The sequence below is a fragment of the Podarcis liolepis genome, assembly GCF_965112155.1.
Source record: "Podarcis liolepis genome assembly, chromosome: 6".
Classification (NCBI taxonomy): Eukaryota; Metazoa; Chordata; class Lepidosauria; order Squamata; family Lacertidae; genus Podarcis; species Podarcis liolepis.
In genome coordinates, this window is record NC_139559.1 from 21,752,521 (window position 1) to 21,766,789 (window position 14,269).

At 41.2% G+C, this 14,269-nt stretch overlaps 1 protein-coding gene across 28 annotated transcripts in view; it reads left to right on the forward strand.

Annotated features, from left to right (window-relative positions):
- ZMYND8 (zinc finger MYND-type containing 8) overlaps window positions 1–14,269 on the forward strand; it is an 82,317-nt gene that overhangs the window by 28,613 nt on the left and 39,435 nt on the right. For all 28 annotated transcript variants that reach the window (XR_014527276.1, XR_014527277.1, XR_014527278.1 and 25 more), the window contains one exon: window positions 8,178–8,248. Coding sequence is in view for 23 of the 28 variants with exons in the window: in XM_083507943.1 (XP_083364069.1) it covers window positions 8,178–8,248 (71 nt within the window). In the remaining 5 variants the exon portion in view is untranslated. The remainder of the gene's footprint in view (window positions 1–8,177; window positions 8,249–14,269) is intronic.

Below are 14,269 nucleotides of genomic sequence, written 5' to 3' on the forward strand. Positions count from 1 at the left end.
AGCTTCCAGAAATGTATGGTGCTTGAGATTAACTTAAATACAGTAATTTCCATAACTGATACTATTATATATGTGGGCAATATCTTCTAGGTAGATTTCCATATCAGATTTCCTGGTTTAAATGTCAAGGTGCAGCAGTTCATCTACAACTTTTGATTGCTGTCTATAGTTAACCTAGGATAAGGGAATATGCAGATGTTTCTACATTCATTTTTTATTATTCAGGGTGTAATGAAATGATACTCTCTGAAGGATATATCTTATTTGTATAAATAAAAAAACCCTATAATACCTTATGGAGGTAAATTGGAAATATGATTCTTTTTTTAGTTGTGATAAAGATAGATATGCTGCAAACCCATAGGGTATGTTTGTGCTCATTTATAACCCTCCTTTTTACTTCCCATCTCCCAGCTTCCCTGTAAAAATAAAGGAGGGGGAGAGTTTCCATTTGCAAATCATCTCTGTCATGCAAGTTAAAAAGTATATGAGGAACAACTTAGTTTTGTTTTAACATTTGAGACTTAATTGAGTGTGTGTTACTGAACCTGATAAATGCTGTAGTTAATATAAATCTTAGTCAGTTATGTTGTTGGCAAAGATTTCCTCACAGAAGTGCTCTCTTCAGTGTCTTTTTCTAAGAAAAGAATTCTCTCACAGAATATATATATTTGTGGTGGTAGAAACTTCAATACTATTTGTGGTACACAGCTCTAGACTAGTATCTTCTTAAATGTACAGTAAAAGGCAAGAAATATCAGATTACTAAAATGAGCTGAATGAATTGTTGGTGAATGTGGTAGGAAAGATGTTGTATATTTACCCCTCAGTTTTTTACTGGTTTTCTTTAACATTATCTTTAATATTTTCTTTCTGGTTACATTTCATTTGATGTCAAAGTGCACTTCCATTTTTAAAAAAGCAAAAGAATAGAAAGGAGTATTAGGGAAAGGGAAAGCATTGCAAAAGTACTGAATCAAAGCTGTTTGGGAAATGTTTTCTTTTGAGATTGTCTCTTTAAATCTTTTATTTAAACTGCTGGTGAGATGAATGAGATATTGTATTTAAACAGCCTGCAAACAATTCTTATGGAGAATTAAAGGCTAGAACCTTTATTTTTTTAAATAGAAACATAAGAAGCTGCAGTGTACAGAGGCAGATCATTGGTCTGTCCAGTTCATTGGTCCATTTAGCTCAGTATTGTCTGCACTGACTGGCAGTGATTCTCCAGGGTGTCAAAGTCTTTGTCAGCTCTACCTGGAGAGGCAAGTGATTAAATTTGGGACCTTTTCCATGCACAGTGTGTTCTCCACTATGAAGTTATCCCCCCCCCCCCCCCGGTATTTAGGATTTGGAAAGCTGCTATAATTCAGAAGAGTATCACAGAAATCCTGACTTCAAGAAGCCAGCATAATTTACACTGTCTTATGTTAAAACTACCAGCATGAGTTTGACCAAACTACGGGAGGCAGTGGAAGACAGGACTGCCTGGCATGCTCTGGTCCATGGGGTCACGAAGAGTCGGACATGACTAAACAACAACAACAAAGTTAAAACAGTGTAAATTACCCCATTCCTAACTCTGTTCAAGAGCAGGGCTACTGCCAGCTGAGCTGGTCTAAGACTGGCAGTGGGAAAATGGAAATAGAATTTGACTTACACCAGTAAGCCACCCCTTTTGATGTTATAGGTTTGGCGCGGTCACCAGCTCTTGTGACCAAGCGCAACGGTGTTAAGATTCTGCCCCCCCCCCAAACACCCATTTTAAAGGGCTTATGCTCGTGGAAGATATACCAGTCTCAGTTCAGCCAGCATAGTCAGTTTGAGGGAGTTATGCCAGTGTATCTCTGGCTAAACCAGAATGTGGGGCATATGCCGACACGGCCTGGTTGAGCTGGAGATCCTCTGGATCTTCACTTAGACATCCCAGTGAACCTTGGGTTTGGAACGTTCCTTAAATTACATGTAGTGTGATTACAATTAAAATGGAAGGTTATTCTCTATGTACAAAATTTCACTGCTATAACCCCAATTAATAAGTGGAACCAGTGTGTGTTTATAGCTGCCAGAAAATGCAGGGATATTCTAGCCCCATAATGCAAAACCATTGTGGCAATTGGTAAACATATATCTGTATAATGTTTCACTGATCTTGGGATCCTGATAGAGTAGTGTATATAACAGAGATGTGAAGTCAAATCTATGGTCCTATCCTTAATCTATTTACAAAAAAGTATTCTGTTTTACCACTAAAATGTGTTAACTGTTGTCTTGCACAATTTTAGAAAGTTTAGAAATTTCAGAACTGTGGGGGATTTGGAAGAGCAGCAGAGAAGAGGCAGGAGTAATTTATTGTATCTATTTCTGTCATGCCTGCAAAGAGAATATTACCTTATCTGCAAATATGTAGATAGAAATTAGTTCAGAATATTCTAAATACTTTGAAAAAGATTTTTGACAGTTGACTCCTAAAGAATGAATTAGGGCATTGTACGCAGGTGGCGCTGTGGGTTAAACCACAGAGTCTAGGACTTGCCGATCAGAAGGTCGGCAATTCGAATCCCCGTGATGGGGTGAGCTCCCGTTGCTCAGTCCCTGCTCCTGCCAACCTAGCAGTTCGAAAGCACGTCAAAGTGCAAGCAGATAAAATAGGTACCACTCCGGTGGGAAGGTAAACGGTGTTTCTGTGCGCTGCTCTGGTTCACCAGAAGCGGCTTAGTCATGCTGGCCACATGACCTGGAAGCTGTACGTCTGCTCCCTCGGCCAATAAAGCGAGATGAGCGCTACAACCCTAGAGTCAGCCACGACTGGACCTAATGGTCAGACGTCCCTTTACCTTACAGATCATTAGTTGCTTAAAAACAAGGAGAAGATGAGCATAGTGGGCTTCCCCAAGAATTGTTACGGAATTTGTATAATTTAAGCTATGCATAAATGATCTAGTTGTGGATAAAGAACCAGGGTTTAACAATGACTACCAAGTTATTCTGGATACCAAGCAACCGGCAAAGATTTCCAAAGCAAGCTCTGTATGCTGTTACTGTGTTCTCCTTGTCATGTTGGCTCTTCTAGAGCTGGAGCTGGTGTAGACCAGGTATAGGCAAACACGGCCGTCCAGATGTTTTGGGACTACAACTCCCATCATCCCTAGCTAACAAGACCAGTGGTCAGGGATGATGGGAGTTGTAGTCCCAAGACATCTGGAGGGCCGAGTTTGCCTATGCCTGGTGTAGACAATAGCAAATGGAATAATAAAGACATAGTCTTAGTTGTAAGGAAGGCTAAAGAGGATGAACTGCCCTGAGACATATAAATTCAATAAATAAATAAATAAATAAATAAATAAATAAAATATAGCATTTGCGTAGTTCCTTACACCAGATGAATGTGAAATTGCCAGCTCTGGATGGGGTTACACTCTCTCTAAAGCAGTGTTTCCCAAACTTTTTTGGGCAACGGCACACCTGTTTACTGAAAAAAAATCTCGCGGCACACCACCATTAAAGCCCCGCCCCGTGACGTCAGCGCGCAGCGTCACGCCGGGAGGGACGCACGAAAGCTATCCTATGTAAATACGGATTTAGCCTCGGTTTGCTCTGGCTTTGAAGCTAAAGGTTAAAGGGGGGGGGCAGAGAGACGTGTAGACCCGTTTGCTTAGAAGTAGGTCCCCAGTGTTTCCCCATGGGGTCCCAAGGAAGAGCGGCGCCACCCGATTTTATTTCCTAAACTCCCGCCCTGAGCGCTGGAGTTCCGCGTAACCCAAATTAAACCCGGTTGCTTACACTCTGTCCAGGAGGACGCACAATCCCCGCTTGATGGATGGGTCTGTTCCAAGGCTGGCTCCGCTGGCAAAGCCGGCTTGCTGGACGCCTCTTGGCAGGGAGAGAAGCGGACGGACGAGTTTTAAGAGGCTCTCCGTCGCTCCAGAAGAAGGCAGGGCGAAGATTTCAAGGGGCATCGCTCCGGCTGCTCCCTCTCCCGCCGCGCAGGAGCGATGCCTCTCTCTGGCTCTCCCTCCGCGCAGGCTGAGGGAGGGAGGGAGGGGCACGTGTGACCCGTCTCTGCTGGGAGACCAAACCCAGCGAGGCAGAGTCGCGCGGAGGCGCCCAGGCAGCGCTGCCGGCTGCGAGGAGGAGCGCCAGGCAGCAGCAGGAGGCGCGGCCTCTCCTCGCCGCCGCCGCCCCGCCTCTCGCCGCCCGACTCGCCCGCCTCCCTCCAGGCATCTCGCGGCACACCAGCCGATGTCTCACGGCACACTCGTGTGCCGCGGAACACCGGTTGGGAAACACTGCTCTAAAGGAGCAGTCACATAGCTTGGGGTTACTTCTGGTTCCATCACTGTTGCTTGAGGCTTAATTGACTTTGGTGGCATGGAGTGTCCCACCTGTGCTCCAATGTGGACACAAAGAGCCTAGTTTCTGTTTTATATGCTCTGGTAATCTCTATGTTAATTACTTCAATCTATTGCACTTGGGGCTGCCTTTGAAGATCATTTGGAAACTGCAGGTAGTATAGAATTCAGCTTCCTGGATGCTCACCAGGACAATATGTATGGTCTGAGTACATAACACTAATCTTGGTCTGTCTGCACTGGCTTCCAATTAGATTCTGGGCCAATTTCAAAGTGCTGGTTTTGACCTATAGAATGTTGTGTAGCTCAGGACCTCAAGGACCAGCTGTCTCCATATAAACCAACCCAGACCCTGCAATTGTCATCTGAGACGCTTCTCCATGTGCCACCTCCACAGGAGGCCCTGTGGCGACACAAGAATTAACCTTTTTAGTAGCTGCTTCCTTATGAAATGTTCTCCCTAGGGCACCATCATTAAAAGATTAGACAATTTCTACAGGACAGATTTGATAGCCGTTAAACATGATAGTTAATAATGGGAACTTCCAGTTCATATGTGGTATATATTGATTACTAAGTGCAAGAGGTGATCAAAGAGAGAATGACTATTGCCATCATGCCTTCAGTGGCCACCTTTAGGCATTTGTCTTTAGGCATGGTTTACATGGTTTACAAAGCCATGGGTTCAAAGACTTCTCTCACCCTTCTTTTTCCCACTGTGCACTAGGTTCAATGTGGAAATCCATTAAGCCAGAGTTACCCATTTTGCCTGAAACTGGGAACTCTGGCTTAATGTCATTTAACACACTGGGCTAATAAGGCATGAATTATGAAGCCATGGATGATTGCCTTTTGTGAGCTTCCCAGAGACATATGGCCAACTGTTTTTAGAAACAGAATGCAGGGCCTTGAATTCTTGTTATTTCATGACCTTAAGTATTCCTGCTGTGTCCTATTTGAACTTCTGCCATCTAATCATTTATATTGCCTATTATTCTGGTTGGTGGCAACTGGGCAGGTTTCACAGGTATTGGCAGCTCCTATGAGTCTCGGACATTTGGAGAGCCATAAGACAATTTCCTGCTTTTTGACTGAAGCATATTGCAGTAAGAATAAACTCCCATGTTTCCCCTCAGCTATGGAGGCAAACTGGACTTGTATAACCAAAGCCTGGAAAGCAGGGAAGGGGTGGTTTTTCCAAGTTGTGTCTGCCAGGATTTTTAGTTCATCACCAGAGCAGATCCTAAGGCTTGAGGAAGTTTGTCCGTATAAATTGATACTTCTGTTTCTGGTTTCTGTTTCTGAGTTCCTGGTGTTGTGCCTGGCACTGGATGAACAGGACAGATTAGGGATTGCGTTTGCTCCTTACTCCCGACAGTCTCCCCGCCTGAGCATCTGGGATGTGGTGTTAAGATTCTCCAGGCTGTCAGTCCTGAGGTATTTTAACATCCATGCTGAGGCTGCTGTTTCTGGGGCAGCTCAAGACTTCACAGGGTTGTCCCAACTTGTCTTCAGCCCAACACACTTAGCTGATCACACACCGGACCTGATTTTCTTGGTGGGGTAGGAAGAGAGTGATCTGAAGGTGATCAGTTTTGATACCATTTCCTTGGCATGATCTGCTCACCTGTTGAGGTTCAGATTAACAGTAACTTTCCCCCTCTAATGGTCTGCCCTAATGTATCCTATTAGCTTCCTGTTGGCTCTGGGGTCTTCTCCAGATGACAAGGTCTTGCAACCATATCAAAGATCTGGTCACTCTCACGGATATAGAAATGATCCAGGCAGATGACATGATTGCTCCTGAGTATTCTCTTCCACTTAGCCAAGCCTGGGGTGGCACTGTGGTATACCACAAAGCAGAAGGCAGTGATACCAGTTGGAAAACAGCTAGAATGCAAATGGAGAAAGTCTCCAAACAATATAATTGAACTCAAGTGCATGCTCGTATAGTGTTAGAAACTGAGATATGAAAGCTAGGAGCTAAATGGCACCCTAAACCTAGGTTATGGACGCAAAAACAAAATGTTTAGACACACTTGTTTATGAGAACACCACAAAGCTGAAAATGAATGAACTGCAGCTAAAATATTCATTTTTCACATGGTCTAATCTTTTCCTAATATTCTTAAGAAGGATCTCTTCTCCAGTCTTCAGAGAGTAGCTAGGAGTGGGGAGACAGAAAAAGGCCCTCCTTTCCTTCCACTCTGCAGTTTTAATCTGAAATCTTAGGTGCAGTATTGTGCCCAGAGCTCAGAAACTGCTCGCACTTAGGAAATTCCCTGTTGAGCCTGCTTTGTGGTGGAAAGCATCAAGGAAGAGTTGCTTCTCTGCCTCCATTGCACCCTTGGTGTCATATTCAGTGGAGCTTTATACAGTAGTACAGTATGGAGCTTTTACATACTGGCTGAAAGGAAGTGGTAGAACACATAGTAGTCTGCACTGGCTTTTTGCAAGGCTTTTGAGAATAAAATTGCTTGTATTCATGGGGACCTAGACTCTACTATTGTAGCGGATCAGTAGTAAGGGGTACCTTGTGTGTCAGTTGTTGGAAAATTTGTTTCAATTGATAAGGTTCAAGGATGTGGATGGGAGTGGTTGACCGTTTGTGTTCTTGGCCCTTGACCCTTGTGGTTGTTAGATAACATGACAGGAAGAGGACTGCTAGCTGACCAAGGAGATGTATTAGTCCCTCTCTAAAAGAAGGAGTGGTCCCAAGCTGCCTGAAAGAAGTGAGAGTTAGACCACACCTTAAGAAAGTGTTCTTGTTACCACATGATCTTAATAACTAATTGCCAGTAAGCTCTAATGGTTGTAATCATGTTATAAATTACTTTTTAAAAAAATCACAAATAGTTTTCATGAAAAATGTGTGCATTAAGATTCACTAAACTTCATTCTGTGTCTCAGGGTTAGGGTTCACCATGGCAATTTGTTTTTTGTGGGCAACTCATTTATTCTCATTTTGTATCAGATTTTAAAAATATATTAAATACGGTGCTGCAATGATATTTTAGAAAACAATTTTTCAGACTATGCTCTTAAGTGTAGTCACCATAGTGCCTTGAATATTATCTCTTAGAAATCTGTATATTTGTCATTTACAGAATTGCAATAGAAACCCATACAACTCTTACCTTCTCTGCTTTCTACCATCTTTCTTAGACTGAACATTGTATTTATTTATTGGATTTATATACCATATTTCTTCCAAAGTGCCCAAGACGGTTTACAATTTAAACACTAAAACAAATACATTATATGAATAATGAAATGTGCACTTGCAATCTTCTACTTCTGATAATGAAAAAAGGATATTGGAACAGGTCAGGTTCTTATGCATTTTATCCAACTTACAGGTCTATCCATCCAAAATCAAACACCAATGTAATTTATTGTATCAATACTTCCGAAATGTACCTAATATATCTTTGTATTCAACATTTCTTATAGGAGTTGACATTACTACTACTCAGAACTGTCAATTTTTGATAGGTAACATAAATTATTTCTTGCAAAGGTGGATTCAGGATCTTAGTCAGGCTCAGAACTGTTTTGACCCCTCCTCTTTCCTGTCCCCATTGCTCAGTACCCTTGGTATGTGTAGGTGATAGCATACCAGAGATCCTTATGAGGTTGGCGTGTACTCTAGTGTTGAAATTTGGATGAGAGTATTAACTCCGCTGTTGCCACCCTACCCATCCACTGCAGTAGCACATGGAAGTGAGAATCAGGCTGCTAGTCAGCTTCCCTTCCTCTTTAAGGCCGCAATATGTAAACTACAGTGTGAAAATAATAATCTTAAGTATCTGTTTGCTTTCTTAGCTTGGCTGAAGAAGAAATAAAGGCAGAGCAGGAGGTGGTGGAAGGGATGGATATCTCCACTCGATCCAAAGGTGAGTTAATACAGTGTTTCTGTTCCTCAGAGCATAAAGTGAATACTGGCTAACGTTGCTTCATCTGGTGACTTGGAACCCTTGACATTGATTTGACCTATGCTCCTGCTCCTGTGAGTACTGTGGCATAACTATTTTACAAGTGCCATTCTTTTGGTTCCTGCCCAGACACTTAATATTTATTAGGTCATTAATCTTATTTTGTCCTGTATCTCAGTGAATGGACATCATTAACAAGGTCACCATCCACTCTTTAAATACTGTAGTTTTATCGTTGTTTCCCATATTCATTATATTGCCACCATGCTCTTTCTCCCAAACCTTCTGCTCAGCTAAAGCTCTGTGTTATGCTCTGGTCATATTCTGCTATGACTCACATTGAGTTGTTTTTCATCTTATCTAACACAAATCTGGCAAAATCATTCATCTTTCTCAGTGTTCAGGCCATGTGACAACTTTTCTCAAATTCTTATGCTGGCGAATTCCCTTTCCCTTCTACATTCAGTACAAACTACTTGCTTTTTTAAAGCTCCCGTCACAAAGCTTTGTTTTCATAACCCAATATTTCTGTTAATGACCATCACTTCTCCAGCTCTACCATCCTGAGTTGCCTTAAAGTCTCTCTTTCTTGTAAAAGCTCTACCCAGTCTCCCTTGCTGCACTACCTCCAAGAATACCTATAGGTTTCTACCTGCATTTGCCCCCATTCATCCCTTGTTGTCCGCACCCCTGCCCCCCCTCCCCGATCTAAATTTAGATTGTGTATGAGTTCCTTAGGACACACATTATTCCCTTAAGCACTATATACTCTGGTGGTGGTGTATACTAATACACTTAATATAACAGTTCTTCTGTGCCTCTGTGGGATATTGGGGAGAGAAGACTTCCGCTTGGGATCCCTCTTAGTTATACCTAGTAATAGCCAGCCAGACTCACACTCTCAGTTTCTCCTTTCTGGCATTGGAGAGTATGGCTCCATGACTTGGAATGGAGGAAATAGACTGCAGTATTAATCCCTTTTTAGTCTTGCTCTTTCTGTGACTTGTTCACCCTTTGTGCAAAGAGATGCAATTTTAGTTTTGCTAGTTGCACTGTGAAGCACTTACTGTTGTTACACTGTATTTGCAAATAATTGGAGAAAGGGGCACCTAAAGCCTCTTCTTTTGGCAAATTTGGACATTATACTTGCATCAATAAGCATCTATTTAGCACTTTTCCTTGTTGTTCAAAGTGCTTTACATACTGAGAGGATATGTTTTTCACAACAACACCGAAAGGCAAGCCAGAATTATTATTTTTGTTATCAGTTGTGGGTGCTGTGACTAAGATACCCAGTGGCTTATCTACTACCTTATGAATTTATTGATGAGGTAAGATTTGAACTGGAGACTTTGCTGCTCATTCTTGGTTAGTACATCATGTCATGTCAACACAGCTCAGTTATGCCTTTGATAATGTGAAAATTAAATGAGTTCCCATCTCCTCTGAATTTGAATAGTTCCAAAGCAGCAAATCTTTAATTATAGGCCACAACAAGTGCAAAGTATGCATTGAATTCTCTCATATTTTTTTCTCCTGAGTTATTCATTTTTCTTTTTTTAATATACTTTTTATTAACAAACCAATCAAATCACATTAATTCCAAATTACAGAGCCAAATTTTTAAATTTTTGTTGGGTGTACCCATGCTTCAAGCTCAGAAAGGGATCCAAACATCTCTATTGCTACTGCTTTAGTATTCACAGTTCTGTCCAAATAGTATTCACAGTTTTGTCCAATCTTCTTCTTTATTATTTTCCTCATCTTCTTGTTGTTATCATATATTCCTTTCTTTGTGACCTCAGATAGTCTCCACAAGCGGGTTAAAAACAAACGGAGTTATTCATTTTTCATGTAACAAAATATAATATTGGAAACCTATGGGATTGTTTACATTTTCCTTCATGCAGAATATTTTGCTGGAATCCAAGATCATGAATGATGGCTGTTTATAAATAAGTTGTGACACTACATAAAGTTGCATTTTATTTTTGTCATTTGGGTAATTATTTTGGGTAAAAAAAGCACAGACCCTTTTCTGAAAGGTGGGCTGCCATATGTCCATTTTCCCCCAGACACACCAGCTTTTTTAGACTTAACATTTCTGTCCAGGTGGATTTTTAAAATTTGGCAAAATGTCCAAGTGTTGTTGTTGTTGTTGTTCTCTGTCACCATGGGTGGGGAGGGGGTTTGTGGCTAAAGCACAAATAAGAGGAAAGGGAAGTCCCATTCCATGAGCAGAAGACAAATCTGCAAGTGGGCTGACAGTGTTGGATGAAAATCAATTGCATCTGGACTTCTGGCAAGGCAAGATGGCAACCACCACAGGATCGGCAAGCTGCTAGGAAAAATACAATACCAGTGGGAGCGTCTGGCTGGTCCTTGCACCTCCAAAGCTGTTGTTGCAGCTGTTGCTGCAGGCAGAGAGGAGCCCAATGGGAATGAGGGAACCGGAGAATTCGTGGAGAAATGTGTCTCCCTGGGCGCCTCTCATCCTGGAATGGAGACAGACCCAACTGGTGGCCTGATAGAACCTGGAGGCCCAGGAGAACCGTGTGGTAGGACAGGCACAATGGGGGAGCTTCTCCCTTGTACTGAGTGGCCGCTGAGCTGCTGCTACTGCCGCCTTTACAGAGGGATCAGAGAAGGGTGGAGTAGGCCATGTGGAGGCATGCCACGGGGACTGACTGAAGTGGAGGAAGAGACTGTTCAGGCAAGGGACAGGCGGATCAGATTCCCACCATCCACTACCCCACTGTTTCCTGGGACCTGGAGCAGATGGAAGAGGCAAATGCAGCAGCAACTTCCTTGTGTAGGAGAAGTGACTGGTTACTTGTCCACCCTCCATAATATGAGGGTATTTAAGCACACGGTGGGGGCGTGGTCCCACTTTAAATGTGTGGCTTTGTCATTACAGAATTTAACTACCAGCCATTTGTTCTCTTTGGTTGGGTGTGCTCAGGACAAACTGATATTCAGAAGCATTATTGTCACACGTAAGAGTAAGTCATGGTGTAACAGTTTAGTGCTACATGAACGAGTCTGCATGTGCAAAGCATTGGGCTTGCATGCTCCCCCTTTCCCTATCCTCTTTCCAGTGTAACAGAATCCTTATGAGGAAAGGTTGCAGCATTTGAGACTGTTTAGTTTAGAGAAAAGGTAAGAGAGAGAAATTTATAAAATTATGTATGGCATGGAGAAAGTGGATAGAGAACTCATGGACACACAATGAAACTCAATGTTGGAAGATTCAGAACAGATAAAATGAAATATTTCTTCACACAGTTAGACTATGGAACTCACTCCCACAGGAGGCAGTGATGGCCACCAACCTAGATGGCTTTAAAAGAGTTTTGGACAAATTCATGGAGGAGAGGACTATCAATGGCTTCTAGCCATGATGCCTATGCTCTACCTCCACAGTTGAAGGAACCAATGCTCTTGAAAACAAGTTGCTGGAGGGGAGAGTGCTCTTGTGCTGGAATCCAGCTTGCAGGTTTCCCACAAACATCTGGTTGACCACTGAGAGAACAGGATGCTGAACTGGATGTGCCATTGACCTGATCCATCAGGCTCTTATATGCTTATGTTTTGTTTTAGACCATGATCCTTGGTGCAAATATAACAGTAAACTGGGGTTCTGTGAAAGTGAAACTAAACTTAGCTGAAGTCATATTCCTAGCCATGCTGGAGGAAGAGGAGACAGGAGCTTGCATGCTCAGCATTTTGCTGGAGTTTTTTAAGGCTCATCCATAGATCATGAACTATGGTTTAGCAATGCATTACATGAAAACATGACCATTGGAAGTATTCAGAGTCCTTGTCTCCTTTAGACAGATTTTGTATTGATGAATTTGGTTTTGTGTTCTATGATTTTTGACTGTGAACACAATATGGGTTGGTTTAATGGCTTTTAAATATTTTTATTGACGCTGTAAGCTGCCTAAAGTCTGTTGGTTGAGTAGAGTATAATGTAAATAAGAAATATTTAAGAGGGCATAATTATGAGGGTGTGGAAAATGTTCTCCCTTACTAAGCAATTGAATTAGGATACATAATTTGGTAGGATTTTAATGGGAAAGTGACTGTTACTAATATAATGTAATTAGCTCCAAGCTGTGTTGGCAAGCTGAACTTTATTTTAGCAGTTCTGCTAAGGGATCTTCAACAAGACTATTTTTTTCTTGTGTTCTTGACTTTTTCAGGCTCCTAAACTGGAAAGGCAAAAATGTCAATATATTTACAAGTGGCTTGAGTGGAGAACTGAGAATGTTCCTTTTTGCACATTAGGAAGGATGTGGAAGTCAGATATTTCTCTAAAAATAACGTAGCTAGTCCTGCCATCATCACAAAGGCTGACTGAACATTGCCGCAGTGCACAGTCACATTATACTAGTTTTTTGAATCTGGTTGTTATAACCTCATTTCCATAGTGGATTCAGATATTTTGCTGCTTCCTTGCAGTTATATAGTTAGTCAACATAGTACTATCAAGGAGATTTGCCTTGGCTGGTTCTGAGCTAGATAATCTGGGTGCAAGGAGCAATGACTCTATTCTCATGCGTGCACTAGAGTGTGGTGTTGCCACCTTGTATATTTTTTCTTGGTACTGGGGAGTGCTCTCTGTTTTAGACTGCAATAGCATCAGTGTGTGGGAAGAGAATCAGTAGTGTGTGAACTCCACAATCAGGACCAACAGGACATAGGTGACTTCCCAAGGCAAGCATGAGCTTGTCCAGGGGACAATGGGGAATACAACAACAGCTGTACTTTAATTTTGTGTTATGTCATGCCCCCATGGCCACCATTTTGTGATAGTGCCCATAGCAGTTTCTCAAAATTCAAAATGTGTCCATTGGTTGAAATTGATTAGTAAATCCTGGTATTCAAAATAACAAGCGAACTGGGCCTATGATATGATTTGGTAGAAGGCAACTTTCATGCTCATCATGTTTTGCTTTTGATCCAATATATTTGTGCTGTGGTTGCTCTTAGTGTGTGATTATAGGAACTTTGATTACATTTGATAACACACAACTTTCTAGGACATATTTGAATACAAATGTGAAGTGACATAAAAAAAATTCTATCACAGAAAGTACATTTTGTAACCCTGTCACCCAACAGTACATTTTGTGTGCTGACAAATATCTTAAACCCAAAGTATGTTAATTTTCATGCTAATTTTTAAAAAAGTACAGCAAATACATAAATACATTTTTTTTCTTGCTTATTCAGAAAGGTCATGTTGAATACAGTGGTCAAAACAGCATCATTGAATATTACATGTATAGGAAACAAAATAGCTTTCACCATATCATTGCAGAAGTGTTTTATTTTTATTCAATAATCAATATAACTTAATTTTAAAAATATATCAGATGACATTGTAACATAAGAGGGTACAATTTTAACTATTCTCATGAATGTGTGATACCAAAATAAGCCCAATCGGTTGAAAAATAAGCAAAACAGGAGGTTTTTTCTAAAATGACGCAGAAATTTCATTGGCCTAAATCACGTGAAAATAGAAATCTTCAAAAAATTATCCTGCGCCCAATTTTGGAAATCTTAAAAAAATAATTTGAGGTTATCTCATAGGTATCTACATATAAAATTTTTTTTGAAGAAAATCTGAGTTGTGAGAGCACGTGGCATCAGGTGATTTGGCGTGGAATGACCCACAAATAAGTAATACAATGGTAGGGAAATTGTCATGTGAAGATTAAAAATTTGGGTAGCTACATTCCAAATTGAATTTCTACTTGGTGTGTTTTTCTCTGGGTATTTATATAGTATGCAATATTAAAATAAATTTATTTTCCAAAGGCATGCTTTGGAACCCTTCTGGAACCCTTTCTAGTTATGCTTAATCAGTAGAATTAAATCACATCATCCTCTCAGCATTTACTGTTCTTAAGCTGTTGACTTTTCACAGTTGTACCCAGCATTATTGTTTAGGTTCTGTATAACCATTTCACA